Source organism: Aythya marila, assembly GCF_965140915.1.
Source record: "Aythya marila genome assembly, chromosome: 3".
In the NCBI taxonomy this organism is placed as follows: Eukaryota; Metazoa; Chordata; class Aves; order Anseriformes; family Anatidae; genus Aythya; species Aythya marila.
Window position 1 is genome coordinate 119562465 of NC_139044.1, and position 16826 is coordinate 119579290.

The 16826-nt window shown below is 68.5% G+C and overlaps 2 protein-coding genes across 6 annotated transcripts; one reads left to right on the forward strand and one right to left on the reverse strand.

The window, feature by feature from the left end:
- Nucleotides 1–797: 797 nt before the first annotated feature.
- On the forward strand, nucleotides 798–15691 carry AGBL5 (AGBL carboxypeptidase 5; the record flags this gene model as incomplete). Of its 5 annotated transcripts, XM_082755508.1 has the most annotated exons (15): nucleotides 798–983; nucleotides 1084–1255; nucleotides 2296–2462; nucleotides 3726–3903; nucleotides 4687–4865; nucleotides 5055–5574; nucleotides 5782–5951; nucleotides 9584–9719; nucleotides 10058–10245; nucleotides 10571–10779; nucleotides 14548–14666; nucleotides 14846–14892; nucleotides 15042–15199; nucleotides 15279–15358; nucleotides 15445–15669. In XM_082755508.1, exons 1-15 carry the CDS (start codon nucleotides 811–813, stop codon nucleotides 15520–15522), a joined length of 2574 nt encoding a protein of 857 aa, XP_082611634.1. In that variant the 5' UTR covers nucleotides 798–810. The 5 variants fall into 5 exon arrangements, with proteins under 5 accessions (XP_082611634.1, XP_082611633.1, XP_082611635.1 ...); XM_082755507.1 differs by having other exon boundaries at nucleotides 15279–15691; XM_082755509.1 differs by lacking the exons at nucleotides 1084–1255; nucleotides 2296–2462 and having other exon boundaries at nucleotides 15279–15691.
- On the reverse strand, nucleotides 15681–16787 carry OST4 (oligosaccharyltransferase complex subunit 4, non-catalytic). The gene is made up of 3 exons (XM_082755512.1): nucleotides 16648–16787; nucleotides 16348–16467; nucleotides 15681–15853 (listed from the first exon to the last, which is right to left on the reverse strand). The coding sequence occupies exon 2, from the start codon at nucleotides 16464–16466 to the stop codon at nucleotides 16353–16355; it is 114 nt and encodes a 37-aa protein (XP_082611638.1). The 5' UTR covers nucleotide 16467; nucleotides 16648–16787; the 3' UTR covers nucleotides 15681–15853; nucleotides 16348–16352.
- Nucleotides 16788–16826: the final 39 nt, after the last annotated feature.

Consider the following 16826-nt stretch of genomic DNA (forward strand, 5'->3'; position numbering starts at 1 on the left):
AGCCCCCAGGTCCCTGGGCAGCCCTAGGGGACCTGGGGGGGCTGAGGCGGTGGGATCGGTGCTGACATCCTGGGGTTGTGGCACTGCCCCTGTGTGGCTGTGCCTGTGGGGCTGTGGGTGTGTGTATGAGTGTGCACGGGGATAACCGTGTGTGCTGTGTGTGTGTGGCTGTGCAGCTGCCCGTGTGTTGGTGTGTATGCACACGTCTGGCTGTGCATGTACATGTATGTGTGGGTGTGCATGTGGGTGCAGCTGTGATACCTCTGTGTGTGTGTGTGCACCAACGTGCAGGGTGTGCTGGTGTGTGTGTGTGTGCATGGGTATGGGGGTGTGGGGAGCTGTGTGTGAGCTGTGAGGGTTTGTGCATATATACATGAACACATCTATGTACACGTGTGCACACCGCTGTACATGCACACGTGCCCGTGCACATCCCTGGCCATGCTCATCCCCCACACCCATGTGCTCACACACGTGTCCGTGCTCACCTGTACACATGAACACACACACACAGCCCGTACACACACCCCGTACACACACACACACACACACACGTGCCCCCCCCCCACGTGCCCACCCCCGCACGTGTTCCTAGCCCGCCGCCGGACCTGGGGAGCGGGGGGGCGTGTCCATCAAAGGGGTGTGGCCACAAGGGGGTGTGTCCGTCCCGGGGCGGGCGGGGCCACGCGCGGCCCGTTGCCGAGGCGCCGTCCAACGGGCGGGCGCGGTGCTGGGGGGGCGGCGGGCCAATGGGCGGGCGCGTTGCTGTTGCGAGGCGGCCGCGCGGGGCGATGCGGGCGGCGGGCGGCCATGGAGGTGCGGTGCGGGGGGTTGCTCTTCAGCTCCCGCTTCGACTCGGGCAACCTGGCGCGCGTGGAGCAGGTGGAGCCGCCGCGGGGGGACGCGCTGCCGCCCGCCGACTACGAGTTCAACGTCTGGACGCGGCCCGACTGCGCCCGCACCGAGTACGAGAACGGCAACAGGTACCGGGAGGGGCCGGGGCCGGGGCCGGGGCCGGGGGGGGGGGGCTGGGCGGCAGGCCCCGCCGTGCTCACCGCCCCGCCGTGCTCACGGCCCCGCCAGGTCCTGGTTCTACTTCAGCGTGCGCGGCGGCGCCCCCGGGAAGCTGATCAAGCTGCACATCCTCAACATGAACAAGCAGAGCCGGCTGTACTCGCAGGGCATGGCCCCCTTCGTGCGCACCCTGCCCGGCCGGCCCCGCTGGGAGCGCATCCGGCAGCGGCCCAGCTTCGAGGTGCGCGGGGACGGGGACGGGGACGGGGCTGGTGTGGGCCTGGGACAGGGCTGGGACAGGACTGGGACAGGCTGGTGCTGCGCTGCTCCCCGGGCCGTTCCTGGCCAAGGCCTTTCCCAGCCCTCTGCGGGCCGTTTCCCTGCTCGGTGAGCCGGGAGGCGTGGAGCTGCCCCTCCCGTGTGTCGTTTCCTTCCCGCTCACCGCTGGCGAGCAGCCCCCACCCCCAGCTGTGGGGCTGTCAGTACCCCGTGAGGGAAGGGAAGCCGTGCGGCACCCAGGGGTGGTTGGGAAGCCCTGGAGCTGACCCCAGTAGGAGCAGGGACAGCAGCGGGTCAGCTGGCACAGCCCACTGAGGTGCTTGGGCCTCGAACGTGCTGCTGGAGGGAGTTTGCTCTTCCCGGTACGTTCTGTCTCCAGTCGTGGCAGGGGGTGCTGGCAGGACAATCTCTTGCTGGTGCTCTGGGCTGTCTTTGCTCCAAGCACACCGCTGTGACCCTCACCAGCACATCCCTGCCCCGCAGGGTGCTGAGGGAGCCTCACATCCCCTAACACAGAGGAGGAGGCTCGGTGTGCTCCGTGCCAGCTCCAGGGAGAGGCACGATGTCCTGCTGAGCTCTGTAGCACTCATTGGCTTTGCCACGCAGCCCAGAACGGGGCAGTTCTCTGCTCTTTGAGCACTGGCAGGTGAGCACAAGCACCAAAACGAGCCCTCTGGGTTCCCAGGAGAGCTTTGCCCAAGGAAAGGGCTCTCACAGCAAGGCAGAATGAGAACCTGAGAACCTGAGCACGTGGCACAGGAGGCAGGTGGGCAGGGAAATCCCAGACTTTGTAGGAAGCAGCTTGGCCTTTCAGGGACGCAAACAAACACGGTCTGGGACCACCCAGATCATGGCTGTGACCTCGGCCCGGGGGGGGAGGCTGTGCTGCCGGACCCCCCCAGCATGCGGGGGGCTGCGGGGTGCCTGCCGCTGGCTCTGCATGGCCTCTGCCTGCCTGCCGCTCGCGCTGGCCGCTCAGCCTCTGCTTTGTGTCTCTCCCAGATGGTGGAGACCCAGTTTGTGCTGTCCTTCGTGCACCGCTTCCTGGAGCACCGCGGCACCACCACCTACTTTGCCTTCTGCTACCCCTTCTCCTACACAGAGTGCCAGGAGATGCTGGCGCAGCTGGACAGCCGCTTTGAGGAGTGCCAGCACATGTCTCCCAGCAGGTGCGCACCGCGGCCGCCCCCTCTGTCCCCCGGGTGGGGGTGGCTGTGGCCCAGCCTGCAGGGCAGCAGCTGCCCGGGCTGGTGCCGGGGTCCCGCTGCTCTCCCGGTACCCATGTGGTGCTCGCCCCTCCCGGCAGGGTTCCCCTGCATGCGCTTCCAGAGAGGGGTGGGGGCTTGCGGCCAGCCTGGCAGCTTGAGGCTGGATCCCCTTGGCGTGGCTGAGCTCGGATTGTTGTGCCAAAGAGGGGCTGTGGCAGAACTGCTTCCTTGTGTGGAGGGAAGGGGCTCGCAGAGGCCTGAGCGCTCTGTAGCCGTGACCTTGCTTCCTTTCTGTCGGGGCGTCTCGGGTCCGCTGCTCCCTTCCTTTACAACCCTGCTAGAAACAGGACCTCACTGCCAGGAGGCAGCCTTAGCACCCGGCTCTTTGGGTGCCGGGAAGTTCCCCTGATCTCCAGAACTTCTCCTTGCAAGCCAGGGCTGAACACAGAGCCCAGGTGGGGGAGGACAGAGGTGGTTTTGGGTGCCTGCAGGTGGTTCTGCCCTGCAGCCACTTCTGGAGGAATCCCCGAGGCTCAGGGCCTGGGTTGCAAGGAGCACAGAGACTGAGGGCTGCGTGGGAGGTGCTGGTTCTCACCTGACACGTGATGGAGAACTGTCAGAATTTCACAACCTGGCGGTCCCTCAGCAAGGCTTTGGCGGTGATTCCGCAGCCCGAATCCCGCTCATCAATGGGCACAAAGCCCCTGAGCTGCTGCAGCTCTCGGAGCCACGAGCACAGCGAGGTGGCAGTGAGCAGTGACTGCACTGTGCGGTTCCATCGCACTCAGTGTCCTGGGGGCTTCTTCCTGCCAGTCCCGGCGCACACTGCGCTGCTCTGGCTGTTTGCCTGCCCCCCCAGGGCCCGGCAACACAGAGTGACCCCAAGCAGGGCCCTCGAGGACGCCCAGACCCCTTCTGCCTCCCCACCAACCCCTGTGCTGCTGGCCCGAGCAGTGTCTGCGGCGGGTCCGACCGCAGGGGTGCTCCCCCAGGGCTCCCCCAGCCAGGGGCATCCCAGCAGTGAGACCCCGGGGCCTGGGTGACTCCGGGTCCCAGCGGGTGGCTCTCTGGGTGCCCTCCTTGTCCTGGCGGGGGTGAGGGGAGCGGGCAGCAACAAGCTCAGCAGGCAGCTCCCCGAGGGGCACGGCTCCAGAGGGGCTGCTGCTACGGGGCCGGGAGCCTCCCCCTGCCCGAGGGCTCCCCGAGCGTCTCCTCTCCCCGCAGCCCCCTGGACTCCGTCTATTACCACCGGGAGCTGCTGTGCCACTCCCTGGACAAGCTGCGCGTTGACCTGCTGACGGTCACCTCCTGCCACGGCATGCAGGAGAAGCGGGAGCCCCGCCTGGACAAGCTCTTCCCGGACACTGCCACGCCGCGGCCGCGCCGCTTTGCGGGGAAGAGGGTGAGTGGCTGTGCTGGTGGGTGGGGTGCTGGCTCCTGGTGCTGCCCTGCCCCTCTGGGGGGCGTCACGTCCTGCGGGTGGGAGAGCAGGGAGCAGGTAGAGCCCGAGATGCTGCGCGGGGGCACGGGAGCAGGGCACCTCCAGGAGCCCCCAGTGCGTTCCCGTCATTTAGCCCTGCAGTCTCTCTGCTGGCAGCACCACACGAGTGTTCCTGTGGGCAGAAGCTGAGCGCCTCCCGTTGCAGGAGTTCTGTTCTGTCCTCCTGGTATTACTGCCGCGCTGTGAGGCCACGGGGAACGCTCCCTGTGCTGGAGCATCAGCCCCTGCTAGGCACGAGTCCTGCCTGCGAGGGAGGGGCGGGGAGCTCACCCTGCGCTCACACAGCCGCAGCCCTCGATGGGAAGCTGCCTCCAGGGGAAGAGCTCGTCAGGACGTGTTCTGTGTTGTCTTTGCAATTAGCTCGTTCCCTGCTGCGGGACAGTTCAGGGCTTCTCCCTGGCGCTCTGCCACTGCTCCGCTTCTCTGCCACACGTGTTCTGGTTTCCCTCGATGGGGTCCGTGGGGTTCTGCCCCTTCAATCCTAGGCAGGGGTACCCCACCTCGTTCCAGGCAGGACGTGGCAGAGGCACTGGGCACAGAAGCCACCCAAAGCTGTGGGGTTGCAGCGCGTGGTGCGGAGCTGTGCCCTGCAGAGCCCGGGCTCTGCCTGGTGCCCGGCCACCTCCGGCCCCTCAGCCGAGCCCTGGCAGGGCGCCTTGGCCTCAGCCCCTCTGCTTCCCCCAGGTGTTCTTCCTGAGCAGCCGGGTGCACCCCGGGGAGACGCCGTCCAGCTTTGTCTTCAACGGCTTCCTGGACTTCATCCTGCGCGAGGAGGATCCCCGTGCCCAGATGCTGCGGCGGATGTTTGTCTTCAAGCTCATTCCCATGCTCAACCCGGACGGGGTGGCGCGAGGCCACTACCGGTGAGTGCAGCGGGTGGCCTGGCCCCACGGCTGGCAGCGGGCAGGGACACGGCCCGGATGCGGCTGCAGCATCGCCAGGGGCTGTGTGGGCTCCTCTCCCCTGCCTCATCTCGTTAATTCAGCAGAAAACTAACGGGGCGCAGCTCCGGGGCCGCACCCAGAGCCTGACGTTCCCTCTGCTCTCCGCAGAACCGACTCCCGCGGGGTAAACCTGAACCGCCAGTACCTCAACCCCGATGCCGAGCTGCACCCTGCCGTGTACGGGGCCAAAGCCGTCCTCCTCTACCACCACGTGCACAGCCGCGTCCTGCCGGGCTCCCCCGACTGGAGGACGTACGTCTCACCTCTCAGCACCAGCTTGCTCAGCACCAAATCTTCCAACCATTCCGTCCGCGGCAGCGCCCCGTGCCCCGAGGCAGCCCTGTCGGAGCTGGAGAAAGCCAACAACCTCCGCAACTCGCCCAGCGCCTGGAGCGCCGGCACGCGCCGCAGCCCGCCTCAGGAGCCCCCGCCCGCCGCTGTGGAGCTGATCCTCCCTGCCAGCTGCTCCGCCGAGCCCCCCGAGGAGGAAGCCAAGAGGACAGCGCCTCTCCCCGAAACCATCCTGCCCCAGCACAGCGGGCTGGCATACTACGTCGACCTCCACGGGCACGCCTCCAAGCGCGGCTGCTTCATGTACGGCAACAGCTTCAGTGATGAAAACGATCAGGTGAGGGCAGGACGGGGACCCGGGGCCCCCCTCGCCATTCCTCCTCCCCTGGCTGCCCTCCCTGCCTCTGGGGCATGCCGGGGTTTGCTCCCTGCTGCCAGCCCGGCACGGGGCCTTGGTGTGGGGAGGACGGGAGCTGCCCCTCTGCCATAAGGGGTGAGCGGCCTGGGGCTCCCCCAGCATCAGCTCCTGTCCCCTGTGCCGCAGGTGGAGAACATGCTGTTCCCTAAGCTCATCTCCTTGAACTCACCTCACTTTGACTTCACGGGCTGTAACTTCTCGGAGAAGAACATGTACGCCAAAGACAAGCGGGACGGGCAGTCGAAGGAGGGCAGCGGGCGAGTGGCCATCTACAAAGCCTTGGGCATCATCCACAGGTGGGCAGAGCGGTGCTGCCGCGCTCGGTACCGGCCGTGCCGGGAGGAGCCAGCCCCGCAGGGCGTGGGGGAGGGCTGGGGCTGCGTGTGTGGTGCCGGCTGTGCCCTGCTTGGCTACCAGGGGCTGCACAGGCCAAGAGGAGCGTGAGCTCGGCACCGTGCGGGAGGGCGCTGGGGGCGGCCTGCAAGGTGCTGCCGCCCTCCTGACCCATGGGCTCTGCCCTGCCCGCAGCCTCGCTCCTCTTTCTCTCGCGCCTCCCCTTCCTTTGTGGCCCTCCTGGAGCCATTCTGGTTCTTGGCTCGGCTGTGGTGGTGCTGCTCGTTTGCTGCTTTTTGCAGTTGTCTTTCCCAGATGTGTGTGTGTGTGTTTAGCTGTCAGCAAAACTGGTGTGGTTGTAAAGGGCTCACCTTCCCCAGCTCTCACACACAAGACTGCTGTGGTATGCAAACTGAGGACATTCTTTTCATCTGTGGCAGCCAAGTGCCTCTTTTCGACCTCAATGCGATATTTTTGGACTGTTTGTGTTGTGGTTGCTGGGAGCACAGAGATGGCCGGAGCAGAGCGAGCCCGCCGTGCCCCTGTCCGCAGCAGGGGCCTGTAGCAGACGCTGAGGGACGACACCACGGAGGCAGGCGTGCGACACGTCCTCGGCAGATTCCCCGTTCCCCAGGAATCTGTGGGTCGAGGAGGTGTGGAAGCAGCTCCGGGCCTCTGGCAGCCCTGGACTTCCCCGGGGAGTTGCTGCCCTCTGCGCAGCTGCTTTCTGAGAGTGGTTTCATCGCTGGCTTGGGCTGCGCTGGGACAGCAGGGGCTGCAGTTCTGTTCTCGTCCCTGCTCCTCCCCCTCTCCTCAGCTGTTGCTGTGTCTGGCCCAGCAGCTGTGCGGCTGCAGGGAGAGCCAGGGCAGCACGCTGCTCCAGAGCCAGGGCAGCACGCTGCTCCAGAGCCAGGGCAGCACGCTGCTCCAGAGCCAGGGCAGCACGCTGCTCCAGCCGAAACGAGCCCTGCGGCAGTACCCGTGCTGATGCTGAGGATCACCTCGTGCAGGGGGTGCTGCTGACGGCCCCCAGCAGCTCCCTGGATCCGAGCACCCAGCAGCGAGGTGCCGGTTGTCCCGGCCTTTCCTGACAGATCCAACGTTTGCCTTTCTCTGCCCGTCAGGGATCCCCCAGCCTCTTCCAGCGGTGCCCTGGGGGGTTTAAGAGGACGCGGCACCCGTGTCTGTGGCACCTCAGGACATTGAGGGTTCTGAGGGGATCCCCGCTGGATTCTCCTCCCTTTGGGGTGGTTTTCTGCCCTGCACCCATCTCCAGGCAGAGATTCCCCCTCCCCCTGCTCGTTCAGCAGCGCTCTGTCATGGGTTCCCTGTGGGCCCAGCTGCTCTCCCGCTGTGTCTGAGTGTCAGGACGGACCCTCCCTCCCTCCCCCCAGCTAACCAGTCCTCGTAGCGACCCAGCTGCATCCCCCTGGGGCCTGTCCACCTGCTCATACCTGTGCCCTGCAGGTTCTCCCCAGCACCCTCCGAAACCTGGAGGAGCCCGTGATTTGCTGGGGATAGTGGCGGTGTTCCGTGGGCGTCTCGTGGTTCTTCTCATCACTTCTGAGCACACAGTACGGGTACATTTCTGGCACCCGTAGCACCATGCAGCAGAGCACAGAGCAACCCAGAGCCCCTGCAGGCATTCATCATCTGTCTCAGAAGGCATCGTCTTTGTTCACACCCTGCAAATGCTGAGGGGAGAGAAGTCAAAGCTCCAACCAAAGAGCACAACAGGACAGCAAATGGACGAGCTGTGGAGGAAGGGGCCCCCGTCACTGCGTGTTTTCAATGCAGACCCCAAGGAACAGGTGGAAGGAGGAAGAACTGCCGCAGGGGCGTTTGCTGGCGCCCAGGATTCATTTGCCTTGGACTCGATTCCTCGCGGTCCCCAGAGTCTCCCCTGGCCGCCAGGACCCACTGGGGATCACCAGCCCCAGCCCCGTGGGGCCACACTCACACCTGCAGCCTGCCACTGGAACCCGTGCTGCCCCGTGCTGCCTGCCCCGGGGGCATCCTGCTCCAGCCTCCAGCCCTGTGGCCTTGCCCCGTCCCTGCAAACCCCGCTTGCCCCTCATGTCCCTCACCACACTCATCTCCATGTGGGCTTTGGCTTCCCAAGCCCCCTCTGCAGATCCCTTCTGTCACCTCTTGTGCCCTTCCTGTCCCCGAGTTTCGCCAGCAGCTCCCTGTCCTTCCCCTCCTCCTGCCACCTTTGCCCCCTGCATCTGGGGGCTGCTCGGAATGGATCTGCTCTCCTGCACCCCTCCTCCCAGGGCTGCATCCCAAGCAGACCCCTGAAGGGGTCAGAATGGCTTGGAAGGCAAGGTGAGAAGCCCTCAGAGAGGTCCCATTACCCAGGCACAGCCGAGGTGCTCTCCCTGCCCGCGTTACAACGCCAGCACTGTGCAGGAGGCTGCACGGCGTGCTGCTGCCTTGGGTGCCCGTGTGCTCTGCCTGTACCCAGCCGGGGGTGTTGTGCCGTGAGCTGCTCACTGGTCGGGTGGTTTTTGTTGTCATCATCAGGCAGGGCTGACACTGCTGCGGCTCCATCCCCCAGGCTGTGTGCAGCCAGCCTGGTAGCCCTGGGCCAGCCGGCAGGGCTGCGGGTCGCCCTGCAGGGCCTGGAGATGGTCACTGTGCCTCGACCACGCAGACAGCCCGATTGGGGCGAGCCTTCTGCCAGCAGCAGCCCGTGGCAGGGCTCCCACCCCGCAGGCAGCGCTGTCCCACCGCCCTTCCCACCAGGTTCCAGCTTTGCAGTTCTGGGCTTTCCCCGGAGGATTCCCAGCTCTGTGCTCGTTACCCCCACTCCTGGTGCTGGTTTCCGAACTGCCCAGACACCGCCTTGCCCCACGTGTGTCTGCAGGTGCCCTGGCTCCGTGCACGGTCTGTGGCCGTCCCCTCTCTCCCCCCTTTGCCACCAGCCTCATGCCCTCAGCACCCTGCTCGGCGCCGCTGCCAGCGCTCCACAGGCACAGCCCCTCGGTCACCCGTGGCTCAGCCCAGGGACCAGGCGATGGCCTCAGCCCTGCTCCTGTGCCCCTCAAAGCCAGCGCAGCGCGGGGCCCAGCTCCTTTGGGTGATGTGCTGCCTGCTACCTCTGCTGTCCCGTCCTCAGTGTGAGCTCACCAGCAGTGGCTGCAAACCCCAGGACAGCTGAAGGGATCCTGCTGGTGGCTGCTTGACCCCGGCAAGGCAGCCCTTGGGCTGTCCCTGCTGGCTGCAGCGTATCGGGGAGCAGCCGCTGCCTTCACTCCTTGGGCTCTGCTCAGAGATTGCTGCCCCTCACAGCTCCTTTCTCTGCCTTCGATTTCAGCCCGCTGCCCTGGTCCCGTGCTGCACGCCAGGCTCCCCCTGTCCTCAGCAGGGCCAGCTGCTTTTCTTTATTTGCTCCCACCTCCATAGATGAGGAATTGCAGCGCGTGCACCGGCTGGCACCAGGAGCCCCTCTCAGCAGCCTCGGTGCCGGGGCACTGGGCAGGGACGCGGTGCCCGGGTGTGTGCTGTGCCCGCACCCACTGCTGGGAGGCACCGGCTGCACGGCTGCCCTCGGGCAGGCGTGGGCTGAGGCAGACTTCCCTCTGCTCCACAGCTACACGCTGGAGTGCAACTACAACACGGGGCGCTCGGTGAACAGCATCCCGGTGGCCTGCCACGACAACGGGCGCGCCAGCCCCCCGCCGCCCCCCGCCTTCCCCTCCAAGTACACCATGGAGCTCTTCGAGCAGGTAACGGCGAGCCCTGCACAGCGTGGTCCTGCCCACCTGCACCACCAAGTCCCCGTCCCCCCCTCTTTGTGCTTCCCTGCCTCCGTGAGGAAGGTGCAGACCCCGCAGCAGCCGCCTGCCCTGGCTGCGAGCACCGAGGCTCCCTGCACTGCTGGGAGCAGCAGTGGTGGGCAGCAGGTCCCTATGGCCATGGGCACCCACCTTGCCCCACGCACACACTGAGGACCTGTGGGAACACTCGTCCTGGTGGGGAGCCTGCTGGGGTCTGAAACGAGCTCTGGGGCTGTTGGGGCTGGGTTCTTCGGCTGCTTTTCACGGGCTGCCTCTCGCCCCGGCAGGTTGGGAGAGCCCTGGCCGTGGCAGCGCTGGACATGGCAGAGTGCAACCCGTGGCCACGCATCGTCCTGTCGGAGCACAGCTGCCTCAGCAACCTGCGGGCCTGGATGCTGAAGCACGTGCGTGGCACCAGGGGCGCCGCCGGCTGCGCGCGGAGGAGAGGCGCCCGCAGCCCCCCCAGGAGCACCACGTAAGGACCTGGCGGCGTTCAGGGCTGTGGGAGAGACCCGGTCAGGCCAGATGGGTGTGCACAGAGCGAGTGACTGCAGCCTGTTGGCTGCCCCACTTGGCAGGGGTTGGTGCTCGCCCCCGTGGAGTTGTGTGACCTGTAGAGAGGTCGGTGCCCTCGGTGGGCAGGGGGGACGGGAGGTTACCAGCCCGGTAACCTGGGCAGCGATCCCAGCCCGCAGAGGGCCATCTCCCAGATGGGGCATCCGAAGCAGCAGGATCGGCCCCCGCTCAATGCCTGTGCCGTCGCTGGCCGGGGGCTGACGCTGCCGCTTCTCCCCTCGCAGAGGGCTCCCGACCTCGGCCTCGGATAACGCCCTGTCCCGCGCACGCAGCTTCAGCAACGGCACCAGTGGGAGCGGCAGCAGCCAGCAGGACTCGCCCCAGATCAAAGCCTCGCCCAGCTTCTCCTTCGGCTGCAGCCGGCCCTGCGCCACAGCCGCAGACGGCCAGGGCCCGCAGACGGGCGGCGCGAGAGCCCCGGCGCCGGTCAGAGGTAAGCTGGGCTGGGGGCCTCTCGCGCACGTGGTCCAGTGCCTGTCGAGCTGCTGTGCGAAGCCGCAGCCCTGAGGAGAGCTCGGCGCCGGCGTAACTGTGTGCTTTGACGTAACAAAAGTGGTTTTGAGTGGAAGAAGTGCGTGTGACCGGCCGCCCCGTCCCCTCGGAAGGGCCCTGGACGCAGTGCGCAGCTCAGCGCTCCGGCCCCAGCGGAGCGGCCGCACCTGGGTCGGGACAGACGCGGCACAGCGAGACCCCTGATGTCGTCAGCTGGGGGGGCTGCGGGGCCCGGCCGAGCTCCCCCCCACCCGCTCTGCAGCCCCTGCTTCTGCCGCAGCAGGTCAGAGGGACGGTGCTCGCCATGGGCTGCCTGGCACAAGTCTGCTCTGTGCCAGCAGTGCCAGCAGCCCCGGGCTGACCAGCTCGCTGTGCGGGGCGCAGAGCACGGTGCTTTCTGGAGAGGCCAGCGCGGAAAACCTGTGGCCTCCGGCACCCAAATTGCTCCCTAGGCCCGTGGGGTGACACCAAAGTGCCTTTCTCCTTCCCAGGCACCTGCTGAGGCACAGCCGGTTGTGGTGTGTGGCTCTGTCATGGCACAACTCTTGTGGGCGCCGTGGGGCTGAGTTGTGGCAGCTCGCTGGGCGCTGAGCGAGCGGTGACTCCTGCCCCAGGGGCTGCCTGGCAGCACCAAGCCACCCACACCGCTTGGAGGCACAGATGCAGCCCTGCATCAGCTGCACCGTGCTCTGGGGTGGCAAAGCAGTGCGATCACAGCGCCCCTCGCTGCGGGCAGGGCCGTGGCAGGGTGCTGGGTGGTGTCCGGTGAAGCTGCGGTGCCCCGAGCTGCTGGCCGAGGCGGCGGCGTGTGGCAGACGGGGCTTGGCAGTGAGCCCCGGGCTGCCGCAGGGCTCCCGGCCCCGGAGGGCACCGTGCACCCAAAGGCCCCGGCACGAGCGGGCGTCCTCGGTGCCGCGGGGCAGGGGGCGGCCGGTGTGACTGCGGCGTGACTGCGGCTGTGTGGTGTGGTGGCGGGGCACCGATGTGGTGCTGCTCTGCCCGTCGGCTCCTCGTGCTCCGCCTGCGTGGCGCGCGTTGCTTCGTCCTCTGTGTGTGCTTCCCAGCGCTCTGTAGCGACCGTTTCTCCCCTGCTGCGAGAACGTGGCGGGGAGGAAATAAAAGGTTCATGTTCCCCTGGGCACGTTGTAGCGTCTGTTCCTTCTGCCGGGCACGCGCTGTCCACACGGAGCCTGCGGGAGCCGTCCGCTCGCTGAGGCCGTGGGGCTGGGCGGGCACGGGAGGGAGCGGCGTTGTTGTGCCTCCCCGGCCACGCTCCCCGGCAGGGGAAGCCAGACAGCTGGAGCTGGCAGCACGGGCTGTGGTCACCAACACAATGGCAGGGGAAGCCGGTGGGGCCCCGGCTGTGCCGCTCTTGGGACAGGGACCGCAGTGGCAGCTCGACCGGGGGTGTCCCTGCTGCGTCCTGGTGGCACCGGGGCACCCCTTAACACGGTGCTGCCCGTGGTTCTGCCAGCTTTGGTGTTTGTGTGGGTTTGCCGGGCGGCTCCACCTGCTGACGTGTGGCCCCAAGGCTCTGCCGTGCCAGCCCCTCGCCTCCTGCCCTCCACATCACCACCCTGCCCTGTCCCCTGGCAGCACCGGGATGCTCCCACCCGCTCTTCCTTCCTGGGCAGCCGGGAAACGGAAACGGGGATGCTCAGATCCAGCCAGGTGGTGGTCTGTGGTGTGCCGTGATGTGCCGTGATGTGCCGTGGTGTGCTGCGGTGGCACAGGACAGGAGGCTGCCCCAGCACGTCCCCTCCTGCCCCTTCCTGCTCACGCTGCTGCTGCTATGCGGAAGGGGACAGACGCTGCCACCCTGCACGGGATGTGGGGTCAGCACGCAGGGGACACGGAGGACGTCCTGCCCCGCTGGCCCCAACCGGCACCAGGCTCGTCCCTTCCCCAGCTGCTTCCTCCGAGCTCACGGCCAAGCGCTGTCACTGCCCGCCTGAGCCCCCATGCAGGAGGGGTCTCTGTGCTCCCCAAACTCCCTCAGCCTCATGGAGCCAGTGGCTCACCCTGCAGGCTCCTGCCTGCCGCAGGGTCTGCTCGTTCACAGCTTGCCCCAGTTCCCTGCGTGCCCCCGATTGTCCCATGCTGTTCCCTGGGCAAGCCCCTTTCCTCTTCCCAGGTTCCCGACAGCTCGGCCGGGGAGTCCAAGGACGGCCCAGCCCTTATCTCCTGGGGCTGCACGTGCAGCTGCTTCCTGCAGCCCTCAGCTCTCCTGGTATCTCACAGACGGCGTGCTCATGCTCATGCTCATGCTCGTGCTCGTGCTCGTGCTCGTGCTCCCTGTGCTCGCCTGCTGCTCCTGCCACCTCTGCTGGCCGCGTTCCCGTCGGGTTGGGTTGTTTTTTTTGCACGCACGGGATTAGCTCGTGCACGGCATGCTGCCTGCCATGCCTTCGCCTTCCCTCACCCTGCTGTCCATCGCCCTTTTTTCAGCCGCTTGCTTCAGAGCTCGTCACACCCTTGGGGCCAGGAGGGGGAAGGAGGGAAGCGTGGCAGCTCGCGGGCACCTGGTTCAGAGCGAGCTCCCCACGCCGCTGCCCGGGGCTCTGCGCTCTGCTGCCGCCGCTGCACGCTCACAGCCGCTGCCACGCGCTCGCTCTCATTACCAACCCTCCTCCATCACGGCCGCTGACATCTAGCGCGGGCCAAGGGCTTTGTCTGCGGCCGCAGCCCTGTCCTTGCGGCTCCGGGGCCGTGTCTGCGCTGCTTTCTTCTCGCTCCAGCGTGCTGTTTCCCATTAGGAGCGCCGTCCCCATGCTGTGCTGGGTGCCGCCCGTCGCCTTCCCCCCGCCGGCATTCCAGCAGCTGCTCGGGCAGCTCCCGCCGCGCGCCGGGCCCGGGCCCACGCCTCCTGCGCTCGCAGCCTGCAGGCGTGCTGGGCATGAGGGCAGCTCGCCAGCCTGGCTCGGCTCCCAAGGAGCAGCCAGCACGGCACGGAGCCAGCAGCTCGGCTGCGGCTGTGCGGCAGGGTTGGTGCTGCCTGGTGCCTGCCAGGGACTGCTGCCCGGCTCCACACCGCACAGAGCCCCGGCACGACCCCGGCAGGATGGGGACAGCGCCCAGCAGGGCTGCGTGCAGGCCAGCACCCCGCCAAGCCGCATGGAGGAAGGTGTCATCGCCTCCAGCAGCAGAGGCTGAGCAGGACTCGAGTGCCTGATGCTGGTGGGGAGCAGACCGGGACTGCCTGTCCCCACTATGCAGGGGGCTGCCGAGGCACGGGCCTGCACGAGGAGCTGTGCCGTGCGGGGCTGGGGCTGGTCCCGTTCCCTGCCCCTCCCGGGGGCCCTTTGTGCTTCCCCGGAGGCCACCGTGTGCTCTGAGAGCAGGCCCTGGGGCACGGAGGTGCTGAGGCTGAGTGTGGGGGCTCCTGCTGGGCAAGGGGTAAGGGGTGAGCTGCGGGGACAGGGGGCTCTGGCCCTGCTGCAGGGCTGATGGAAAGCCCCAGGGACAGCAACACACCCCAGCCACCATGCAGGACGCAGGCACAGACCTTGTCCCTGCGTGCCAGCCCTGTGTCCCCACGCAGCAGCCAGGCACAGGGGCTGGTCCCGCACAGCCCCTGCTGGCTGCACCCCAAACAGGGCTCTGGGATCCAGCACCGAGGCCCCTGGTGCTGCAGAGGGGGACATGGACGTGGTGCTGGGGAGTGCTGCGGGTGCCAGCCCCTCACTGAGCCGTCTCCTTCCTCACGCAGGGTTCTTGCTGGCGAGCACCCAGACAGGGACGGTGACGGGTACCAGCCACGGACCATGGGAGGCGCGGCACGACGGCGGCGGGGAGCCGATGGCCACGCACGGCCCCACGCTGCTGCAGGTACTGCCGGGCACCAGCACGGGCGAGGGCTGGGCCTGGGCAGCACCGGGGACCGAGGGACACCTGGCTGGGGAATGGCGCAGCCACCGTGTCCTGGCTGTGCCGGGAGGGGTCGGTGCCCCCGCACAGCCCAGCCCCAGCACCCCGACGCTGACCTCTCCTCCCTTCTCCCCGTGCAGGTGCTCCCGAAGAAGCTGAACGCCAGGAGAGCCCCGGAGCAGCCCGGGTAGGTGCTGGCGCCGCCACGGTGCCGCCTGCGCTGCCGCCGAGCCCGCAGGAGCCCTGGCTGCACCCCCGGGGGAAGGCAGGGCCGGTGCCGCAGGGGGCCCGGAGGTGCCCGCCGCGCCCTCAGGAGCCCCGTGCGGTTCCCCGCAGCCCGGGGGGGCTCCCCGCCCGCCCCAGCAGGATCCCGGTGCGGAGGAAGGGGGCGGCGACCACCCAGAGCCTGCCCGCGCTCGGCCCCGGGAGCACCGCAGTCCCCCTAGCCCAGAGGCACGGCCGTGCTGGGCCCCGCACCCCACACAGTCCCGCAGGTAGGGCCCATACCCCCAGAGCCCGCGGGGCCCTCGCCCACCCGGCCCCGGCCCCTCACCCCGCTCTCTGTCCCCGCAGGGCCCTGCCAGGCGGCCCCGGTCCCCATGTCGGGGTCACAGAGCGTGGAGCAGCTGCTGGGCGAGGGCCTGCGCCCCCAGGTACGGCCCCGGGCACAGCGGGGGGCTGCCGCACAGGCGGGGGGCTCGGCCCCCAGCCCCTCCCCACCCGCTCTCCTGCCTTGTAGCGCCCGCCCAGCCCCGTGTCCGGCTGCCCCTCGCTCCGCTCCTGCCGGCAGCTCCTCTCCTTCTGCGCCGAGGCCTGACCGCGGCCGCCAGCGCCGGCCCCACACCCGCCACGGCCGCGCGCCCGCACCCAGCCCAGGACCGACGGCGCGGCGGAGCCACAGCAGCCACCGGCGTGCTCGGCACCGTGCCCGGTGCTGGGAGCCGCCCTGCTCGCCCCGCGGGCCGGCGGGAGGCATTTTTACATAACACGGTTTTATCTTGTATCGTGTTTGTGTTAACGCCCATCGGGACCGAGCACGGTGCGCGGTGCCACACGGCACGGCGGGTGGGCGCGGGGCGCCTCCACGGCCCCCATGGTGCGGGGCGCTCGGGTCGGCTCCGCTCCGCTCAGCTCCGCTCTGGGCAGTCCTGTGGGGAGAGACAGTGAGTGGGGACGGGGACAGGGACAGGGGGGCATGGGGACAGGGATTGGGGCAGGGAAAAGAACGGTAAGGGCAGGGATGGGGACAGGGACAAGAGCGGGGAGGGGTTGGGGGCTGGGGACACAGGACAGGGACAGGGGCAGGGATGGAGCTAGGGGTGGGGATGGGATGGGGACAGGGACAAGAGTGGGGAGGGGACAACGTTGGGGACAGGGAGGGGGGCAGGGACAGGGCCAGGGATGGGGGCAGGGATTGGGGCAGGGACAAGAGCGGGGAGGGGTCGGGGCTGGGGACACGGGACGGGGGGGGACAGGGGCGGGGATGGGGCCGGTACAAGGCCAGGCCTTGCTGCCCGCCGGGCTGCGGAGATGCCCGGGGCAGGACGGGGCAGGGCCGGCCCGGGGGAGGCGGAGGCGGTGCCGGCTCCGGGGGGGACTGCGCGGTGTTGGGCCCGGGGCCGTCCCGGTGCCGAGCGCTCACCGGGCTCAGTCGTGGCGCTTGGGGTTGTTGACGGCCACGTAGTGGTACAGCACGACCAGCAGGAACAGCGACACGCCCAGCATGTTGGCGAAGATGGCGAGCTGCACGTCCGTGATCATCCTGCGGCGGGCGGCGGCGGCTGGGACCGGCACCGGGACCGGCACCGGGAACGGCACCGGGCCGCCGCCCCGCCCCCACCCGGCCCGGGACCCCCGCTCCCCGCTCCCCCCCCCCCCGGTCCGGTCCCCCCGCCCCCTCCCCTCCCCTCCCCTCCCCTCCCCCCCCCCCCCCGCCGCTCACTCTCCGCCGCCCGCTCCCGCCGCCGGCCACGTCTCCGCCGCTCCTCGCGCCACTTCCGGCCGCGGGGCACCGTGGGACGGCGGGGGGGCGGGGCCCGGCGGGGGGGGGTGTGGTGGCTGCGGCCGTGACGTCACGGGCCCGCTGCGGTGACGTCACGGCCTGGCCCCCGGCCCCCCCGC

Coding starts and splice junctions, on each gene's coding strand:
- OST4 (XM_082755512.1), bottom strand. CDS start 16,466: ATGATCACGGACGTGCAGCTCGCCATCTTCGCCAACATGCTGGGCGTG.